The sequence below is a fragment of the Vidua macroura genome, chromosome 19, assembly GCF_024509145.1.
Source record: "Vidua macroura isolate BioBank_ID:100142 chromosome 19, ASM2450914v1, whole genome shotgun sequence".
In the NCBI taxonomy this organism is placed as follows: Eukaryota; Metazoa; Chordata; class Aves; order Passeriformes; family Viduidae; genus Vidua; species Vidua macroura.
Window position 1 is genome coordinate 582,777 of NC_071589.1, and position 19,208 is coordinate 601,984.

A 19,208-nucleotide genomic window follows, 5' to 3' on the forward strand; every position below is an offset into this window, starting at 1 on the left:
GGGTGCTCACCTGGAGAAGGAAAGGCTCGGGGGGAGCTCAGAGCCCTTCCAGGGCCTGAACGGGTTCCAGGAGAGCACGAGAGGGACCGGTGACAAGGGATGGAGAGACAGGACACAGGGAATGGCTCCCACTGCCAGAGGCAGGGGTGGATGGGATCTTGGGAATTAGGAATTGTTCCTTGAGAGGGTGGCCAGGCCCTGGCACAGGGTGCCCAGAGCAGCTGGGGCTGCCCCTGGATCCCGGCCGTGTCCCCAGGCCTGGCCGTGTGTGATCCAGGGCCGGCCATGTGTGTACCCAAGCCCGGCTCTGTCTGTCCCTAAGCCCGGCTCTGTCCCCAGGCCCGGCTCTGTCCCCAGGCCCGGCTCTGTCCCCAAGCCCGGCTCTGTCCCTAAGCCTGGCTCTGTCCCCAAGCCCGGCTCTGTCCCCAGGCCCGGCTCTGTCTGTCCCTAAGCCCGGCTCTGTCCCCAGGCCCGGCTCTGTCCCCAAGCCCGGCTCTGTCTGTCCCCAGGCCCGGCTCTGTCCCCAGGCCCGGCTCTGTCCCCAAGCCCGGCTCTGTCCCCAGGCCCGGCTCTGTCTGTCCCCAAGCCCGGCTCTGTCCCCAGGCCCGGCTCTGTCCCCAAGCCCGGCTCTGTCCCCAGGCCCGGCTCTGTCTGTCCCCAAGCCCGGCTCTGTCTGTCCCCAAGCCCGGCTCTGTCTGTCCCCAGGCCCGGCTCTGTCCCCAGGCCCGGCTCTGTCCCCAAGCCCGGCTCTGTCCCCAAGCCCGGCTCTGTCCCCAGGCCCGGCTCTGTCTGTCCCCAAGCCCGGCTCTGTCCCCAGGCCCGGCTCTGTCCCCAGGCCCGGCTCTGTCTGTCCCCAAGCCCGGCTCTGTCTGTCCCTAAGCCCGGCTCTGTCCCCAGGCCCGGCTCTGTCCCCAAGCCCGGCTCTGTCTGTCCCCAGGCCCGGCTCTGTCCCCAGGCCCGGCTCTGTCCCCAAGCCCGGCTCTGTCCCCAAGCCCGGCTCTGTCTGTCCCCAAGCCCGGCTCTGTCTGTCCCCAAGCCCGGCTCTGTCCCCAAGCCCAGCTCTGTCCCCAAGCCCGGCTCTGTCTGTCCCCAAGCCCGGCTCTGTCCCCAAGCCCGGCTCTGTCTGTCCCCAAGCCCGGCTCTGTCTGTCCCCAAGCCCGGCTCTGTCCCCAAGCCCGGCTCTGTCCCCAAGCCCGGCTCTGTCTGTCCCCAAGCCCGGCTCTGTCTGTCCCCAAGCCCGGCTCTGTCCCCAAGCCCGGCTCTGTCTGTCCCCAAGCCCGGCTCTGTCTGTCCCCAAGCCCGGCTCTGTCCCCAGGCCCGGCGGGGCTCGGGGGTCCCGCAGCCGCCGCTCCGCCCGCAGCCACCGGAGGGCGCCCGCGCTCCGAGCTCGGCCGGGACCGACGGGAACGGGCTGGGAAATAACGGGGGAATAACGGGGGGATAACGGGGGGATAAGGGGGGGATAACGGGGGAATAACGGGGGAATAACGGGGGGATAGCGGGGGAATAGCGGGGGGATAATGGGGGAATAGCGGGGGGATAACGGGGGAATAACGGGGGGATAAGGGGGGGATAACTGGGGGATAAGGGGGGGATAACGGGGGGATAAGGGGGGGATAAGGGGACGATAAGGGGGGGGATAACGGGGGAATAGCGGGGGGATAACGGGGGAAATGGGCAAAGGAGGGGCCGCAGCACCCTGGTGCAGGGGTCACCCGGCAGCTCCCATCCCCACCGAGCTGTGCTGTGTGTTTGCAGCCCCGGTGGAGAGCCAGGGAAACAGGATGGGCTTTGAGGTCCCTTCCAACACAAATCACTCTGTGATTCCATGATTCCATGGGACGGCTGTGCAAGCAGGCTGGTGTAACAGAGTCCACCTCTAACCCCCCAAAACCCCAAAAAGCAGAAGCACCTGAGTTATTCTGACTTTTATTTCATTGCTTCTTAGTCCACACAGTCGGTATAAAATCAGAAAAGCAAAGCAAAAATAAAACAAAAAAAGAAGAAAAAAAGTAGAACCCCAAAAAACCCCAAGATTAACCAAAAAAAGCAACAGGGTCTGGAGTCCTCAGAGGCAGCCCGGGGTGTGTGCTGTGCCTGTTCCATTCATGGCCAGACTCGTTGCTGACAGCAGAGGACTCACATCTCGCTCGGGTGCCAGAGCCCCATGGGCCCCAGCCAGAGCTGCTTCTGTTCCTCTGCACCACAGAGGGAAAAAGGAATCTTGGTTATAAATGCTTTATTAAAAATAATAGTAAGAGCAAATCTAAGTACAAAAGCAGTTATAGCTCATTTATATTACACAGAATTATTTCTCATTTCTTAGCTTGGTTGTTTACCTCAAGGTCGTTAACTGAATTTCCAGTGACTAAGGTTAAGTGGCGTAGCAGGGTGAGGAATGGTAAATAGATAGCACCATTTCATACATCTGGTATTGGATTTCAGGGACAGCCTGGGCTGGCTGCTTTCTCAGGGCACTTTAGCTCCACTTTAGCAAGGGCAGAGCACGTTCCAGGCTGGGAGCAGCAGTTCCCAGCGCTCGGCACAGCCCGGCCCCGGCAGCCGAGCGAGGGAGGACGGCCCGGGCTGGACTGCAGCTCGGCCTAAGTGATTTAAAAGCCCAAATTCCCAGCGGGTGTGGCAGCAAGGCAGTGGGACTTAGGCACATAAGTCATTTAGGCACTCGGGGCCATCAAAGCCTTTGCTCCGAAATCCTTCAAACCTTTTGGAAGCGTCTCCCGTCAGATCTGGACGTGCCCTTTGGATCACCGCGTGTGGCAGGAGCGGGGCCCGGCCCTCCGGCTGCAGAACCAGGCGTGGCTGATCCACGCCAGCCTAAAACCAGAGCTGGGGGTTCTGACGGGCTGGGACAGGGCAGGAGTTCAGCTCAAAGAGGATTTTGCATGAGAGAAAAATCACCGCGCTCTTGTTACACTTGTTAGGAGTGAGAGCTCCTTAGGCACTTGCTTTAGGCTTTAAAACAGCGCATGGTCAACAGAAGCAAACAAGACTATGTACATATATGTAAAAAGTGTTATAAATAGGTTTTTTAAACCATAGATACTATATACATCTTCAATTAACAAGGAACCCTTTGAGTGTTTCCTCTGGGGGTCGGTTGGGTTTGGCTTGGGTGGGAGGGTTTATTCCTTTTTTTTTTTTTTTTTTTGGTTTTTTTTTTTGGTTTTTTGGTTAATTTTCTTTTCCGTTTTCTCGTCTATTCTCCCCCGCCTCCGTCTGCTGTGAGGACGTCGCGGCTGCCCCCGTCACGCGGCCGCGTCCCGCGGCGTCACTCGCGCTTCCGCAGGATGACGTAGATGATGCCGCTGGCCAGGGCCAGGGGGAAGGCCAGCCACGCCAGGATGTAGGCGAAGCCGTAGGAGGTGTTTTCCGAGGCTTGGTGCCAGTCCGTGTGCCTCACTGTGAAGATGGCAGCGCCACTCATCACACACAGCCCTGCAGGGGAACACGGGGGACGTCAGTGGTGGCACGGGCCAGTCCCTGCTGGGACCCCGGAGTCACAGAGCACAGCAGCAGCAGGGAGCTGCCTTTGTCCTGCCCCCTTGGATCCTGTCCCCTGGGGGGTTGGGAGGGGATGCTGTGGGCTCTGGCCTGCCTGGAGGTGAGCAGGGATGGGATCCTGTCCCCTGGGGGGGTTTGGGAGGGGATGCTGTGGGCTCTGGCCTGCCTGGAGGTGAGCAGGGATGGGATCCTGTCCCCTGGGGGGGTTTGGGAGGGGATGCTGTGGGCTCTGGCCTGCCTGGAGGTGAGCAGGGATGGGATCCTGTCCCCTGGGGGGTTGGGAGGGGATGCTGTGGGCTCTGGCCTGCCTGGAGGTGAGCAGGGATGTCGCTGCCACACTCAGCAAGCAAAGCCAGAGGCTCTGGAGCAGACAAAGCTGGAGCATCACCTGGGCTAACCCATCCCTCAGGCAGACCAGGGATGCTGTTCCAGACCAACCCCACTCCCCTGGTGCCCTGTGTAAAACCCTGGCCTGAGCCACCTCCCTGCAGTGCTGCAAGAGGGCAGACACAGAGCTGGGCTTTCAGAGCAACGCTTCTGTATCACCTCTCTAGGTGATAAAAAACACAAACCCAACTGGGCCTCAGGATGCTCTGGCTGTGATTCCCCCATCCTTCACAGCTGCACCAGAAGCTCAACTGCAAACCCCATTCCCAGCAAACCTGTTCCTTGAAAACCCTGGTCCTCACAAACCCTGGTCCCCACAAACCCTGGTCCTCACAAACCCTGGTCCCCACAAACCCTGGTCCTCACAAACCTTGTTCCTTGAAACCCCAGCTCCCTGCAAACCCTTCTGTGCCCGTGGCTCACCCCTCAGCCAGGGCCCGTGGGGGTCCCGGGGTGCCCAGCCCTGGTGGGCAGCGTTGAAGCGTTGTTGTAAACCCTCCCCACCAGGGGTGGGCACCGCCCAGAGCTCGCACAAAGCCACCTCTATTCCTGCCCCAAACAAGCTCTTTGAGTCAATCCCAGTAGCTCCATTATCCAGTCGTGGGGCTGTTGTTGGAGCCGAGTTCCAAATCCCCTGCCCGGAGCTCAGGACCACCTACATTTCAGCACGGTGATATTTGAGCTGTAATTCCACTTGACACTGCTCCTTTTGTTCAGGGAAAGTGCACAAGTGGGAATTCACTTCATTAAGGCGCCGCTGGAGCAGTTTCCATTCTCCGAGCAGGGGAGCCAACTCCCACTGCCCAGCCCATGCACAGAGAGCACGGCCATTGTCTGGGGACAGGGACAGGCGTGTGGCCACCCCGTCACCTCCAGATACAGCAGCGATTGTCCGGCCGGCCGGAGGCGACGGCTGCGCCTGCACTTGTGGGGCACCTGCCCTGCTCCGGGCTGAGAACACGCTGGGCAGGGAGGCCCAGCTGCAAGCAATAATGCATCCACCACCCCTGCAGAGCCTGCCTTCGGGAGCTGCAGCCTTGCTCTGGCAGCTCCGGAGGGCAAACGCTTCCCCACGTTTGTTCCCAGGCTTTGTTCGTGCCGGAGCAGCCCCAGCCCTGCAGAGGAACCAGGCTGGGGCTGGGCGAGCTCCGGGGCAGCTCTCCAGGCCAGGTGTTTGCAAACAGCTGTGGGATGAGGGCAGGCACAGCCCTGGAGGCTGAGCTCACCCTCTGCAGCCCACAGGGCAGCAGCTCTGGGGTGAGGGGGGTGGGAGGGAGGAGATAAAAGTGATGATGAGAAGGATGCAGGAGTTGGGTCAGACCCCGAGAGGCCCAAACCCACATCTCTGCCATGCTGAGCTACAAGGAGTCACCCACGGATATGCTGGACCCACCAAGGATGCAGGGGAGCCTCTGAGGGCCTTGTGATGCCCTTGATCCCATCAGGACAAATCCAGCCAGGCTTTGGGGGTGATGCCAAGCTGTGTGGAGGTGCTGGGGATGATCCTGCCTGGCTGCTGCACCACAGACCAAAGTGGCCTCACGCTTCTCTTCCTGCCCTGCCCTCCCCTCGCTGGTGGCCCTGCAGTGGGTGCCAGCCCCTGCCCTCCTCCCCGGCTCTCAGGGCAGCACTGCCCAGCTCTGCCACCCGGCAGAGCCCAGTGCTCCTGCCCTGGCTCCCACAGCAGCAAGGAGGCCAGAACAGGCCCAGCTCCTGTGACCAAAGCTGTCCCCACCTCCAGGTGGGATCTCCTGGCAGTGCTGGCACAGCCATGTCCCGTTTCCTACCAACAACCCTGACACTGAGGGTCACAAAGATCAAAACTGACCTGAGCCTCCTCCTCCAGCCCTGGCCAGGGAGGACAGCAGGGATGGGCACCAGTGCCCACCTCTGCACGGTGCACCTGGATCCAGAGCTCTGCCTACAGCTCCCCCTGGCCACAGGGAACCTAGGTGGGATGAGGACACACGTTTCCTGTCCTTCACACTGGCTGGGCATGGCGTCAACCCACAGCCCAAAGAGACTGTAGGTGTGAGCCTGCATCCCCTGGGACACCCAGCACGGCACGGGCACGAGGGCTGCAGTCCCACGTTCTCCTCCTCTGACAATGAGGACTCACCAGCAACCACTCGGGAGAGAGAAGCCTTCCGCTCCCAGGTCTATTGGAGATGCTCTCAGGCAGGTAATTGCATTATTAATGCCCATTTCCCCTCCTTGGCTCCATGGCTCTGAGGAGTTTCCACACCTCTCTGTTTCCAGAGATGGTGAACTGATCTGAACTCCACCGGCACTGTGGCCAAGCAGATCCACTCCTCATGGAATTCGTGCCAATAAAGCTTAGCTCTGGACTCCGCCAGGGTTTGGGAAAGCCTGTTGCTTAGAGGATGCCCAGAAAGTTTAAAGTCTGAACTCAGTGAGTGAGTTTTTCCACTGATGAAACAGCAGGACCTCGGGTGGCTTCTAGTGTAACATCTAAAGCTCTAGGAAAGAGCCAGTCTCCTTCACAGACACTCTGTCCTAATGCAGCCAGGACCTCGAAGCACCACTACATTTTTTAGCCTGAACTCTTGAAAATCTTCTCCACTGGTTTCATACGTGGAAACATAAACAGAGCTTTAGAGCATCAGTACTTGGGGAGCTGCAGTGCAGGACGTGAGCTGTGGCTCCTTTGCAGCACTGAGCTCTCAAAGAGTTAAAAATAGCAGCTGACAGTCCAAGTCAGAGCTCACCCCGCAGCTCCAGGGCTCTGTGCTCATGGGGAAAGCACCAGGCCTCCTCATGGCAAGTTTATAAATAATCACCGAGCCCTCTTTTGCCAAAACAGGATTGTCAGGACTTTCCCCACCCCGCCAGCAGCTGTGGAAGCCTCACCCAGCCTGGTGAAAGGTCCCAGAGCCAGCACAACCACCCCGGACACCCAACATCCCACTCGAGTCCCTGGGAACAGGCAGAGCTCTCCTTCCAGCATCCCTGTGATCTACTGCCCCAGCCCTGCCCTGGTGCTCTGGCACCCTGTCCCTCCAGAGCCTCCCTGGCTGGGGCAGAAGCCCTCTTGCCCCTTCCCTGGGCAAGGGCAGAAGAGCCTGGATGCACAACGGCCCAAGAGCTGGATCCCATCCCAGGATCCCATCCTCAATACCCCGAATTATTAATCTCCATCCCCATCCCCTTCCCCTTCCCCTTCCCTTCCCTTCCCTTCCCTTCCCTTCCCTTCCCTTCCCTTCCCTTCCCTTCCCTTCCCTTCCCTTCCCTCCCCTCCCCTCCCCTCCCCTCCCAGGAGCTGTTCCTCCCTCCAGGCGCTCTCCCTGCCCTCAGCCTGGCCGCAGTCCCCGCTCACCCGCCAGGATCTGGAAGACTCCGGTGATGTAGAAGCGGCCGCCCTTGGTGAGCGTGAAGAGCTGGCAGAAGAACAGGAACAGCGAGAGCACGCTGAAGATGACGGAGAGGATCATCATGGCTTGGACAGACTGCAGCCATTCTGGGGACAGACAGACACACGGACACCTCAGCGTGGGCACCACGGAGCCCCTGCCGTGCCCGTGGCCTTGCCAGCAGCCCACCCGGGCCCCCGCGGGGTTTGGGAGCAGCCGGGGCCGTGCCCAGCCTGCCCCGGCTGCTGAGACCCCAGCAGGGGCACGCTGCTCCGGGTGCCACGGGGGTGCCAGGATCAGCTGCTGGAATACAGCGGATCACGGGGCACTGCCTCGGGAGCGTTTGCCACAAAACAGAGCAGAGGGTTTTTGTCCCTGACCTGCAGAAAGCAGGCAGAGCCTCTCCCCCAGCTCCGTGCCAGGCCCTGGCTGCTCAGCTGGGCTGCAAACACCAAAGCCATGTGCAACAAGCTCTGGGACACCGCGCTGGCCGAGCTCCGAGGGCAAATAAACACACGGGAACGAAAACACCCTCTGCCCCTGTGGAGCTGAACCTTTTGGAAGTCCTCCCCAGCTGCCAAACGCAGCTGTGTCCCAGAGCAGACCAGTTAAACCAGCCCCTGTGAGTCACTGCTCAGCTATTTCCAGGCTTAGTGGGTGTGTAACTCCTCACGTAAAAATATAAATAAACAAGCAAAATGCAGCTCCATGCCGTGAGCTGCTGCAGCTTGACAGAAAGAGGCAGTGCTCACAGATACCTCTGCCTTCCCCTTTCCTTCCAAAGTTTCAAATCAAAATGCAGGACTCAGTACAGGTAAACTGAGGCACAAACCACCCAGTGAAAGGCAGAAAACTCCTGCTTGGGGCTGGATCCTCAGATGGGATTAGGCAGCACTGAAGCCTCAGCCTCAGTCCCATGTTCCTGCCACACTTTTACTCCCACCAGTTTCAGTCCCCTGCCTGCAGAATCGGCTCCCTGCAGCAAATGGCTGAAGTGGAGCAAAACCTCCAAACAAAGCTCAGCCCTTCAGCTCAGCCACCTCCCACCTCGGAGCAGCAAACGGGGCCACCGGGACTGCCCAGGGCAGCGTCTGCCCCACAGAAGTGACCACACGTCCCCCCCAAATCCCTGTGAGCCCCGCTCGGGGAGGGCAGAGCGGGGTTTGGAGCGGAGGGTGAGGCACAGCCTTCAGCTGGGGTGGCAGCGGTGACCCACGGCACTGCCAGCAAACCCACGGCTGCAGGAGCATCCCGTGCCGCTCAGTCACGTCTCTGGGTCTGACTTTGGACCAGGATTTGTACCCCTGGTCTCTGCCTCTTGTCTCTGGGTGCCCTGGCAATGGAGCAGAAGCTCTGGAAGCACCCGGAGCAGCCCCTGCTCCTCACAGCCAGCCTGGTCCTTCCCCTCCCTGTCACACTTCCCATTCCAGCTGCTCCCCAGCTGCTGCCCTTCCCTCTGCCAGTGCACCAGCAGCTGCCATTCCTTGGGAAGGAGCAGCTTTTGCTGCTTCCAGGAAATCCCAGGGCGGATTTCACTGCAGTGTGCACACAAAATGTCCAATGGATTTCCCCTATCTCAGGGGGAGGGAACCCCCCCTGCCTCAGCCCCACCTGCCCCTTCAGCTCTGGCTGTCCTCCACCAGTGGGAACGGGATGAGGCAGCTCCAGCACCACCAAAATCATCCTAAATCCTTGCTCAGATCAGACCAGAGAAGTGGTTGGAGGATGTGCAGCTGCTGAACTGCACCCCCCTCCATTCCTGAGCACAGACAGGGCTCCCATCCCAGCTCGGGGAAGCTGAGCTCTCCTCTCAGCCCTTCCCAGCTCCAGGCTCCAAAGCCAAGCCCTGCAGCTCCATCCAGGACCAGAAAGCCAAGTCTTTTGTGATGGCAAAGGCCACGGGATCCGGCCCGAGAGGAGCCTTTCTGCTGGGAGGTGGATGCTCCCACTGCTGGTTATTTTAGGAGAGCTGTCTAGACAGAAAGCTGAGCTGAGCTGAGCTGAGCTGCCCTTTAATTGCATCCGCCTCCCCTGCCTGGTTTTTGGTTCTGAATGCAAATGATTTACAGGGGCTTTGCAAAATCCCATTGTGATAAAGAGCCATGTCAGAGGCAGAGAAAGGCAGCGCTGAGGGGGGAGCCCACCGTGGCCGGAGGGTTTGGGCAGCCAGCCTGGAGCAGGGAAATCAGGAGATGATCCCACAGACCAGAGCTCTGAGCTCACATCCAGCCCTTTGCTGACTTCTGCTGGCCTCCTTTGTGAAAACAAAGGGCAGGATCCCAGCCCAGGACTGAGACCCACGAGCGAGTTCCAGAGCTCCATTAACTCCACGCCAGCTGCCCACAGACTCCAGCTGGATTGGGACAGCTAATTGCCTTTAATACATTTTAAATCACCCCTACAACTGCAGGTAGGGTTTCTACCTGCTCAGCCCCACGTGCCTTTAACCCCTTTGCTGTTGGTGCCGTGTCCAGCCCTCGGATCTCAAACACAGCAAGTTTCCCAGAGCTGCAGCTGGGCTGTCAGCACTGTTTACTGCCAGGCTGTTATTTGTGGTTTCCCCTGGGCAGCGAGCTGGTTATCCCATTTTTCCCCCTGCATCTCTTCTGCTCTGTGTTTATATCTTTGTTCTTCAGGAGGAAGGAGAAGAGGAAGCAGCGTGGAAAGGACAGATAACACCCTGCACGCCGCTTCCGGAGGAGACCCGGCTGGAGTGGGTTTACAGCCCTGTCAGGCAGCCAGAGACAAAGCAAGAAGTTCTCACAAAACAAATTTGAATTTTCCTTTAAGTTCTGCAGGCCCTGATGTGCTCACAGCACTACTTGCAACAGCAGGGAGAAGACTTCAGCCCTGGGAAGATAAAGACCATGTTTCACTGCCCTAAAATCCAACACGAAAGAAAGAAACCCGGAGCAGAAATTGCAGCTGAATCTCCCAGAGAGACAGCAGTCAAGCCAGCCCCTGGCAGCAGAGCCCCAGCCCTGCTTGCAGGGAGGTTTTATGCCCTGATAGGACTGACAGGGCAGGGGAAAACGTGCCCTTGGCCAGGAGCAGAGGCCTTGAAGGACAGGCATTGCCTCCCCAGGGTTTAATTCACACCCCCCACACCCTCTCTGGCCCCAGCCAAGGAGGAAATACAAAGTGCACACTGAAGACACTTATTTGAGCACTCAGCTTATCCACTGCTGTAAGGACTCCCTAAATGAGTGCTGTGCTTTAAAACCCCTCCGTGCTGGGCTCTGCAGCTGATGGGAACACTGTGCAGATGGAGCTTTCCCTTTGCCAAGTGTGTATTCTCTGTACATTCAAAAAGCAACCACTTCTGGGGAAGAAAACATCCATTTGGGAGGCAACTGTGGCACATAGCACAGCCAAAGCTGGAGGGAGGGAAATTCATGCCCCCAGCTGTAAAACCTGCTGCCAGTTAAATCTCAGCAGGGTCAGGAGCAGCACAGGTACAAAGGCGCCAGCCCAGAAAAGCCAGGTTTTCTGAGCAGTTTTTCCAGAGCACACTCTCAGGTGTCAAGGCCTGACCGAGATCCTGAGCCCAGCTCACATCCTCCCCTCTGCAGTGGCCAGGTTGCAGCAAAAGGCTGGGACTTGGAGTGGTTTTGATACTCAAACACCCCCAAGAGGGTTGGAAAAGGGTGAACTGGAGATGCAGAAACACCAGCTCAGCTTCAGCACTCCGGGCTGCCCTTCAGACAGAGCCCCTGAGAACCCCCAGGGCCAGAAAAGCTCCAGTGCCTGTGGTGCTGCTCTGCACTGCCCCAGCTCTGCCCCAGGGCTGCAGGGACAGCTCTCCTGTCCTGCAGGGACAGCTCCTGTCCTGCAGGGACACCTCTCCTCTCCTGCTGGGGACGCAGCCTCCCCCTCTGTCCAGCTGAGCCACTGTTCTGTCCCAGGACAATCCAGGGCCAGCCCAGCTCCAGTGCAGCTTTCTCCTGCTGTGGCCCAGCGTCCCTCTGGCACAGTCAGACATTCCCGGCTGCCCCTCTGCAATCCTCCCACCTCCATCCCCTGGGAACCACGCTGTGCTGGATCAGGGTGTTCCTGGAACTCCCCTGGCAAAGGGGGATTTCCAAAGAGCTCCCCAGGTGTTTGTGGGGATGAGCAGGAGGGAAGCCCTGGGGCTGCAGGGAGGCAGTGACTGAACACAGCGCTCCGAGTCCTGCTGCTCTCCTGCAGCTCCTTCAGATGGAGATGAACCCCTCAAACCTCTATCTTCTCCTCTCCTCCTCTTTTCCTCTCGGCTCTCCTCCCTTTCCTTCTCCTTGAAGCTCCATCCAAGAAGTCCACGAGGCCAGGACATGCAGAGCTCTCCAGAGCGGCCACGCTCCGACGTCCCACGGGAGCTCCCACCCCGCAGAGGCACTCCTGATGCAGCTGAGGCAGCAGAAAGCTGCTGGCACCACGAGAAACTCCTTCCAACAGCTCCACGCAGCCCAAGGCAGCTCCTTTCCCTCGTCGTGGTGGCTCTGACCTCCTGCTGGCCAGTGCTGAGGTGGCAGATCCACCGTTCCGTGCCCAGATCCTCCCAAGGACTCCCAGGGATGCCCAGTCCAGGCAGCAGGAGTGGGCAGCAGCGGTGCCTTGGCCCGCAGGCCTGGGCAAGGGTCACTCAGCCTGTGCCCACAGCGACATCTGAGGGGCTCATCAAGGCCAAAAAAATGCAGGTTGAAGGGTTTTCCAGCACCACACTCTGCAGGGGACTCCCCAGCCTTTCTTCTGGTCATCCTTTGCCCACATGTTGCCTTCTTCCTCCCATTCCTCCGTGGGCCAGAACACAAATATGGCAGGGAAGGCTGTCTGACCCCTCCTCTCACAGAATAAAATGGGGGCCAAAGACATCTGGAGCAGCTGAGAAAAAACCAGCACCAGCTCCCCACCTCTCCTTATCAGATGCTCTTTGTAAGAAGAACAAGCAACAATAAGAAATTGGTTTGAAGCAGAGGAAACCTTTTTCCTATTGAAGGCAAGAAAGTTATGGGAGAAAGTGACCTGAAATATAAAATATTCTCCTGGAATAGGAGATTTTTAGATTTTAGGAGTAAATTCTTTACCCAGAGGGAGGTGAGGCCCTGGCACAGGGTGCCCAGAGCAGCTGTGGCTGCCCCTGGATCCCTGGCAGTGCCCAAGGCCAGGCTGGACAGGGCTGGGAGCAGCCTGGGACAGTGGGAGGTGTCCCTGCCATGGCAGGGGTGGCACTGGATGAGCTTTAATGTCCCTCCCAACCCAAACCACGTGGGATCCTGTGAATCAGGTGATTTCAGAACAGCAAGGGACGAGTTACAGTCCCCCGGGCTGGCAGAGAGGGTTCAGCCCTGCCCGAGTTAAGCCGGTGTCACCCGTTATTAACAACGTTAATAAAATCTGCTCTGGGCAACCACCTGGGCTTTGCTTGTGGCCACCACATCAGCAAAGCAGCACGGGCATCACAGGGCCCCCAGCACTCAGTGATGGGCACTTCCCAAGGTTTAGGGGCTCCTTTTCTCTTTAACACAGCCCCAGACCACCAGCCTGCCTGTGGACAAGGCAGCCACGGGAGAAGCTGTGAGAAGACAACAGGAGAAATGTCTCCTGCCACTGCAGAAGGGTGTGGGGATCCCCAGGGACGGCCCCGTGGCCTCCCCACTTCCAGCACTCCCTCCACAACCAGAGTAGAACGCAGCAGCAAAGAAGCCTTCTTTCCTGCAAAAAACATTCAGCTGAGGGAAGAAAAGGCCGTTTTTGGGGCAAAAAGCATCGCAGTCTGGAGATCTGGGCTGGAACGTCCTGGAGAGCACCGCTGGGCCCGGCTGGCACGCGGCCCTGCCGACCCACAGGCCCGCAGCAGAGCTGAATTCCTGAGATAAGTCTTTTCCAGGAATGTCTGACAGCGCAAACGGAGCAAAGATTCCAACATTTTTTCCATAGTTCTCGGCCTCTTGAAGAAAAAAAAGCATTATCTAACAGCAAATGCAAAAATCAAAGCGACAAGCGGGCGGTTGTACACGGAGAGGGAGTGGGAATGTGAGCAGGGCTCCTCTGGGATGGCTCACACAGCCAGGGGAGGGCCGAGCCCTGCCGAGGGGAACTGGCGAGGTGGGAGCTCAGCCCCCAGCGAGGCCAGCCCAGCCCGTGCCCAGGGGCTGCTGAAGTGCCGAATGCAGCGCTGTGCCCGGCCCTGGCGCTGCCTCGCTGCCTGCTCCGTCCCCACATCCCCAGGGGAGGGTCTGCAGGGTGAGCAGCACAGCCCAAGCCTGCCCCAGGGTGGAACCAAAGCAAGCCCTGCTGGCACCTGGATTTCAGAGTTCTGCTTCTCGGTGGGAATGCACACCAAGGTCACTAATGAACGGGTCCCTGTGTGACAGGACGGGGAGGCTCAGCTGAGACCAAGGGGGCACCACAGCGTCACCCCCGCCAAAATCCCCATCCATGATGAGCACAGGTGACCCAGCACCATCTAATTCCCAAATTCCACTCACTGAGTCCCACCACCTTCTGAAAAGAGAAGAAGAAAGAACCACACCCCAGAGGCCACTGTGATGGCCAGAGCAAAAACTGCCCCCATGTAAAGACTGAGAGTTCTGCCAAAATTCCCAAGGAGGATTCCTTGCTGTTTCCCCAGAGCACCTTGGCACTCCAGGATTAACCGTTCAGTGCCATCCTGGGCACAGGGAAATGAGTTTTTATGGCTCTCTGGAGCCCACTGCTCACAGCCTCTGTTCTGAGAGCTGTGACCAAGGACGGTTTGTGGCATTTGTATGGGATCATTCCTAATTTTGAAAATAAGCATATTCTTAGGAAAGGGTGTGAGGATGAGGCAGGAGACAAGCGTGAGTCTCGGAGGTGGCTCTGCCACAGTGTCCTTGCCCTGTGACCTCACTGCTTCTCCAAAGAGTGGCCAACAGCAGCCCCTGCAGCAGTGACAGGGGAGAGAAGACCCGCTGGAAAGGAGACCAAGTGGCATTTTTGTTATTTTTACAAATATCCTTTGATTTTATGTTCCTACAGCAGCAGTGGGCTCTGGACCCTGCATCCAGGGTCCCACAAGATGAAGGCACTGCTCCCACCCCCTGGCTGCAGGGTGAATGGGGCACAAGCCTTTGTGCAAGCAAAACCCCCTTGTCCTGATGCCAGAGCGGAGCCCTTGGGTAAGTGAGAGCTGTCAGAGAGCTGCTGAGCCGTGAGCACAGTGGACTTCTACTCACAGGGCAGCTCACTGGGGCACTTTGTCCTGGAATCCCAGAGTGGTTTGGGTTGGAAGGGACCTTACAGACGCTCTCGTTCCACCCCACCGGCCATGGGCACCTTCCACTGCATCAGGGCTCTCAACCCAACTCAGCTGCTCAGCTGCATTTTCTACAGGCTCATCGTGGCTATCCCCTAATGATGATGAATCAGCACTGGAAAGGCTCCAGAGGCTCTGGGAGCGGGCAGGGGACACTCCCAGCCCGCGGCAGGACCGTGGGGTGTGCGGAAACCACCCGAGCACCGTTTGCACATGCTCCTCTCAGCACTGACGGCCCCGACAGAGCGTGCTGTAAACATCCAGAAAGAGCAGCTCAGGCTTGAAAAGCCAAAGATTTGGGGAGGCTTTAGCGCGCTGGGCTCTGGGACTGCTGGGGGCAGGCGCTGCCTTTCATGACAAGCAGGGGCTCAGCAGTTTCGCAGCTCGCATGACTGGCCCTGAAGCGGGGCTGCCGACGCTGCAAGAGCCAGCCCGGCCAGCTGCTGATGCGGGACCCGGCTCCAAGGGCTCCGCGCCCGGGATGCGATCCAGCCGCTCCCGGCTGGCCCGGACACCGCCAGGCGTCAGCAGAGACCCGCGCTGGGCCGGGAGCGCCGCTGCCAGCGAAAGCGGAGCCCGGGACAGCGGGGACAGCGGGGACAGCGTGGGGACAGAGCAGCGGCATCGCCTCCCCACGGGGGTAACGCGAGCGGTTCCCCCCATCAGGGGTTCTGATGGGAGTCTCCGAAAACCCTGTCGCAGCCTCCCGTCACTGAGGGACGCTCCGGGAGTACTGAATGCTCCCCGTGTGACTGTGCCCCCTCCCCAGGGCCACATGGCATCCGTGTGCTCCTGCCCAGGCTCCCGTGTGCCCAGGGCCCAGTGACGGCGCTGGGATTCACGGCTGCTGTCACTGGGGCTCGCACTGGGACAATCTGTTCTCCCAGGAAAGCAAAAACCAGGCAAACAAAACAAATGCTGGCCCCAGCACCACTGGCATTAGCTCTATCTTCCAGGGAAACTGAGGCACGGGCTCGCCCGACTATCTGACACGGATTTTGTGTTCCTGGTGCCACTGGTCACCCTGGGAACTGCGTGTGATGGTGTCTCAGCACACTGTCCTCCCCTGCTGACCTCAGCAAACAGTTCAGGGGTGATGTCACCCAGTGTGACATCAGCCTTCACCCAGCTGGGTCCCGCGGTGGCCGTGCAGCCCCGGCTGTGCAGGTGCACAGGCTGAAGGGCCCAGGCACAGCTCAGCCCCACAGCAAACGGCAGGGCCAGGGCTGTGCCCAAACCTCAGCGTGTGCCACCACAAAGCCAGGACAGATTGCCAGCTAGGGGACAGGTGTCCTCTGGAGACAGGTGTCCTCCGGGCCCCGTGTGCATCCTTCAAAGCCCTCACAAGCAGAGCAAGAGGGAGCTGTGCCAAAAAGAGCCCCACAGCCTCCAGCAGGGTGACAGGGCCCAGCAGCCCTGCCCCAAGGAACACCTCGTGTGTGTGCGTTCAAGAAAAAAATGTGCTAATAACAGGAGACCCCCAAAAGGGCTCGAGCCGTACTTAGCTGCACTGCCAGTGCAGCTGAGCTGTCACCCTGCCCTGGTGCTGCCAGGAGCTGCCCCCCAGCCCGAGGGCAGCCGGGCAGAGCCGTGGGCAGCGGGTCCAGTCCTCGTCCTAAGCCCCTCTTGAATCCATAGATGTTGAGGGGAGAATGAAAGCGGCAGGCGGGAGCAGCCCCGATCCCGAGGGCACAGCCCCGATCCCGGGAGCACAGCCCTGATCCTGGGAGCACAGCCCCGATCCATGGGGGCACAGCCCCGATCCTGGGAGCACAGCCCCGATCCATGGGGGCACAGCCCCAGTCCCGGGGGCACAGCCCTGATCCCGGGGGCACAGCCCCGATCCATGGGGGCACAGCCCTGATCCCGGGGGCACAGCCCCAGTCCCGATCCATGGGTGCACAGCCCCGATCCATGGGGGCACAGCCCTGATCCATGGGGGCACAGCCCCAGTCCCGGGGGCACAGCCCCGATCCATGGGGGCACAGCCCCATCCCGAGGGCACAGCCCTGATCCCGGGGGCACAGCCCCATCCCGAGGGCACAGCCCCGATCCATGGGGGCACAGCCCCAGTCCCGGGGGCACAGCCCCATCCCGAGGGCACAGCCCCATCCCGGGGGCACAGCCCCATCCCGAGGGCACAGCCCCGATCCATGGGGGCACAGCCCCATCCCGGGGGCACAGCCCCATCCCGAGGGCACAGCCCCGATCCATGGGGGCACAGCCCCATCCCGGGGGCACAGCCCCATCCCGAGGGCACAGCCCCGATCCCGGGGGCACAGCCCCAATCCATGGGGGCACAGCCCCGATCCATGGGGGCACAGCCCCATCCCGAGGGCACTCACCGTTGGAGGAGGATGCCAGGCAGTGGAAGGCGGGTCCGCTGGTGCAGTTCTGCCACAGGTCTGCCGCGTGCTCGCCGTTCACCAGCCATTGCTGCGGGACAGACACAGCCCGTGAGCAGGGCCCGGGGAGGAGCAGCCGGCCCCGGCCGTGTCCCCCCGGCGCCACCGCGTCCCCCCCAGGCTTCGGCACCGAGCAGCCGCAGCCCCGCACGTGCCTGCCCGGCCAGGCGCTCCCCGGGACGCGCTTTTCCGTAGAGAGGGGTTTGGAAAGTCAGTCCCGGAATTTGCTTTTAACTGCTTTGGCCCCGGCGGCGCAGGAACAGAAGCTCTTTATGCTCTTTAAACACGGAGCGAGTCCCGCGGGGCCGCGCTTCCCTCCCCGGGCCGGCCTCGCCCGCTGCCTGGCCGGGATATTTGAATGCTTCCACGTGATTCCTAACGGCTCGGAAGATTTTTGTAACGTTTTCCGTGACTGTTACCACAAAAAAAAAAAAAAAAAAAAAAAAAAAAAAAAAAAAAAAAAAAAAAAAAGAAAAGAAAAAAGAAAAAAAAAACAAAACGGGAAAGAAGCCCCTGGTGAAGCAAGCTTGGAAGTCACCAGCTGCCTTACAGCCAACTCCAGCCTCTCCCCGAGCAGCTGACGTGTTCACTGGGCTGCAGCCCCGGGACAGTGCTGGGAAGCCTCAGTGCTGCATCCAGCCCTCGGCCCTGCCGCTGCTCACGCAGATTCAGCCTCGGGAGCTGCGTTAGGAAAAAGAGGCTGTGCCTTATTGCCAGCCCCAAAGGAGGAGAGCCGGGGAGCAGAGCTGCTGTGCTGAGCAGTCAGTGCCCAGCCAGCCCCGTTCAGGGGCTCCGCTCGGCTGTCCTGGTCCTGGGCCTGAAGCTCGATAGCAGGTGGAGCTCCCTTATGAAAGGGGAGAGCAGCATCACCCCAAAGGAGGGGATTTTGGGTGCTCCGAGGCTGCTCCTCGATGTGAACCAGCCTGGGGAGGATGAGGAGATGGTTTCCAACAGCCCTTGTGTCTCTGTACCAACGTGGATGCCCTGAGCACCCACAAAACACAGCCAAGCATCCCACCAGCTTCCCCTGGCAGCACCGACTCCCAAATTCTCAAATCCCACCGTTACTGAGACCAGCAACCAGCCCGTAAAGGCTTCCTGCTGACAGCCAGGCTGTAAAACCAGCCAGAAACAAAAATAACCCCTCCTGCTCTTGCCACGCCATGCCCGTGCCCCGTGGAAGCCCGGAGCAGGAAAATCCGTACTCACACTAACGATGGTGGAGACGAAGAGCAGCACCAGCACGGTGACGTGGAGCACGATGATCCCCAGCAGCAGGAGCAGCATCTTGGCGGTGCTGGAGGGCAGAGCTGCAGCGGGACGGGGATGATGCTGAGTGCGTGTGTCTGTCTGTCTGTCCGTGCGTCTGCCCGGGGGCAGCAGGAACGCTCCGCTCTGCCCCGCCCGGCGCGGGGGATGCTGCTGGGGCAGTGCCCGGCGCTCGGGTTCTCTCCGCGGGCCCCGCCGACGGAGAGGCTCCCCGATATCCCCCGGGGGTCCCCGACATCCCCCGGGGGTCCCCCGAGACCTTCCCCCGAGCCTGCTCTCCCTCTCCCACCGTGGGGGCTCCTCCCAGTCCCCTCCCCTGGACCTTCAAAGGGGGGCGGTCCCCAAGGGGCTTCCCCAGCCCCTCTCCCGAGAGGGGCCCGGTCCCCTCTCCCAAGGGAATGCGCTCCCCGCCCCCGCCCGGCGGAGGGCTCGGGCTCGGCGCATCGCACCCGAGGGGCGCCCCTGCCCCACTCCGCGGGGAAAGGGGAGTAGGGGTGCCTTGCCCACGCACCCATGGGAGCAGTGTGGGTGATTCTGTCGGTCCCCACCCCAGGGGGAATTTTACCGGGCTCATCTGCCCTGGCGACCCCCGGAGAGAGGGCAGGGGGCGGGAAGCAGGGGGCGTCAGCCCCTGCCCCTTCCAGCCCACCGGGCTGCCTCGGCCCCTCTTCTCCGAGGGTGCCTCAGCCCATCTCCCCTCGGCTCCCCCGGCAAAGGCTCTCCTGGACCCTCTCCCGAGCTGGGGGGGGGCTGTCCCCAGCCCATCTCCCCCTCGGTGAAGAGGGGAGGGGGCTCCCTGACCCCTCTCCTTGGAGAACCCCCCGAGCGGGGGTGCTGCTCCCCTCCCTCCCGGCTGCGGCCCCCGGCGGGTCTCTCCAGCCCGTGTCCCCGGCGGGGACGGGCGCTCCGTACTCACATCGCGGCGGAGCGGAGCGCGCTGGCGGCGGCGGAGCGGAGCGGAGCGGAGCGGGCGGCGGCGCT

General features: G+C 60.5%; 1 protein-coding gene across 1 annotated transcript; it reads right to left on the reverse strand.

Annotated features, from left to right (window-relative positions):
- Positions 1-1,913: 1,913 nt before the first annotated feature.
- On the reverse strand, positions 1,914-19,208 carry PMP22 (peripheral myelin protein 22). Its single transcript, XM_053994839.1, has 5 exons — positions 19,144-19,208; positions 18,168-18,268; positions 16,899-16,989; positions 7,247-7,387; positions 1,914-3,456 (listed from the first exon to the last, which is right to left on the reverse strand). Exons 2-5 carry the CDS (start codon positions 18,243-18,245, stop codon positions 3,290-3,292), a joined length of 477 nt encoding a protein of 158 aa, XP_053850814.1. The 5' UTR covers positions 18,246-18,268; positions 19,144-19,208; the 3' UTR covers positions 1,914-3,289.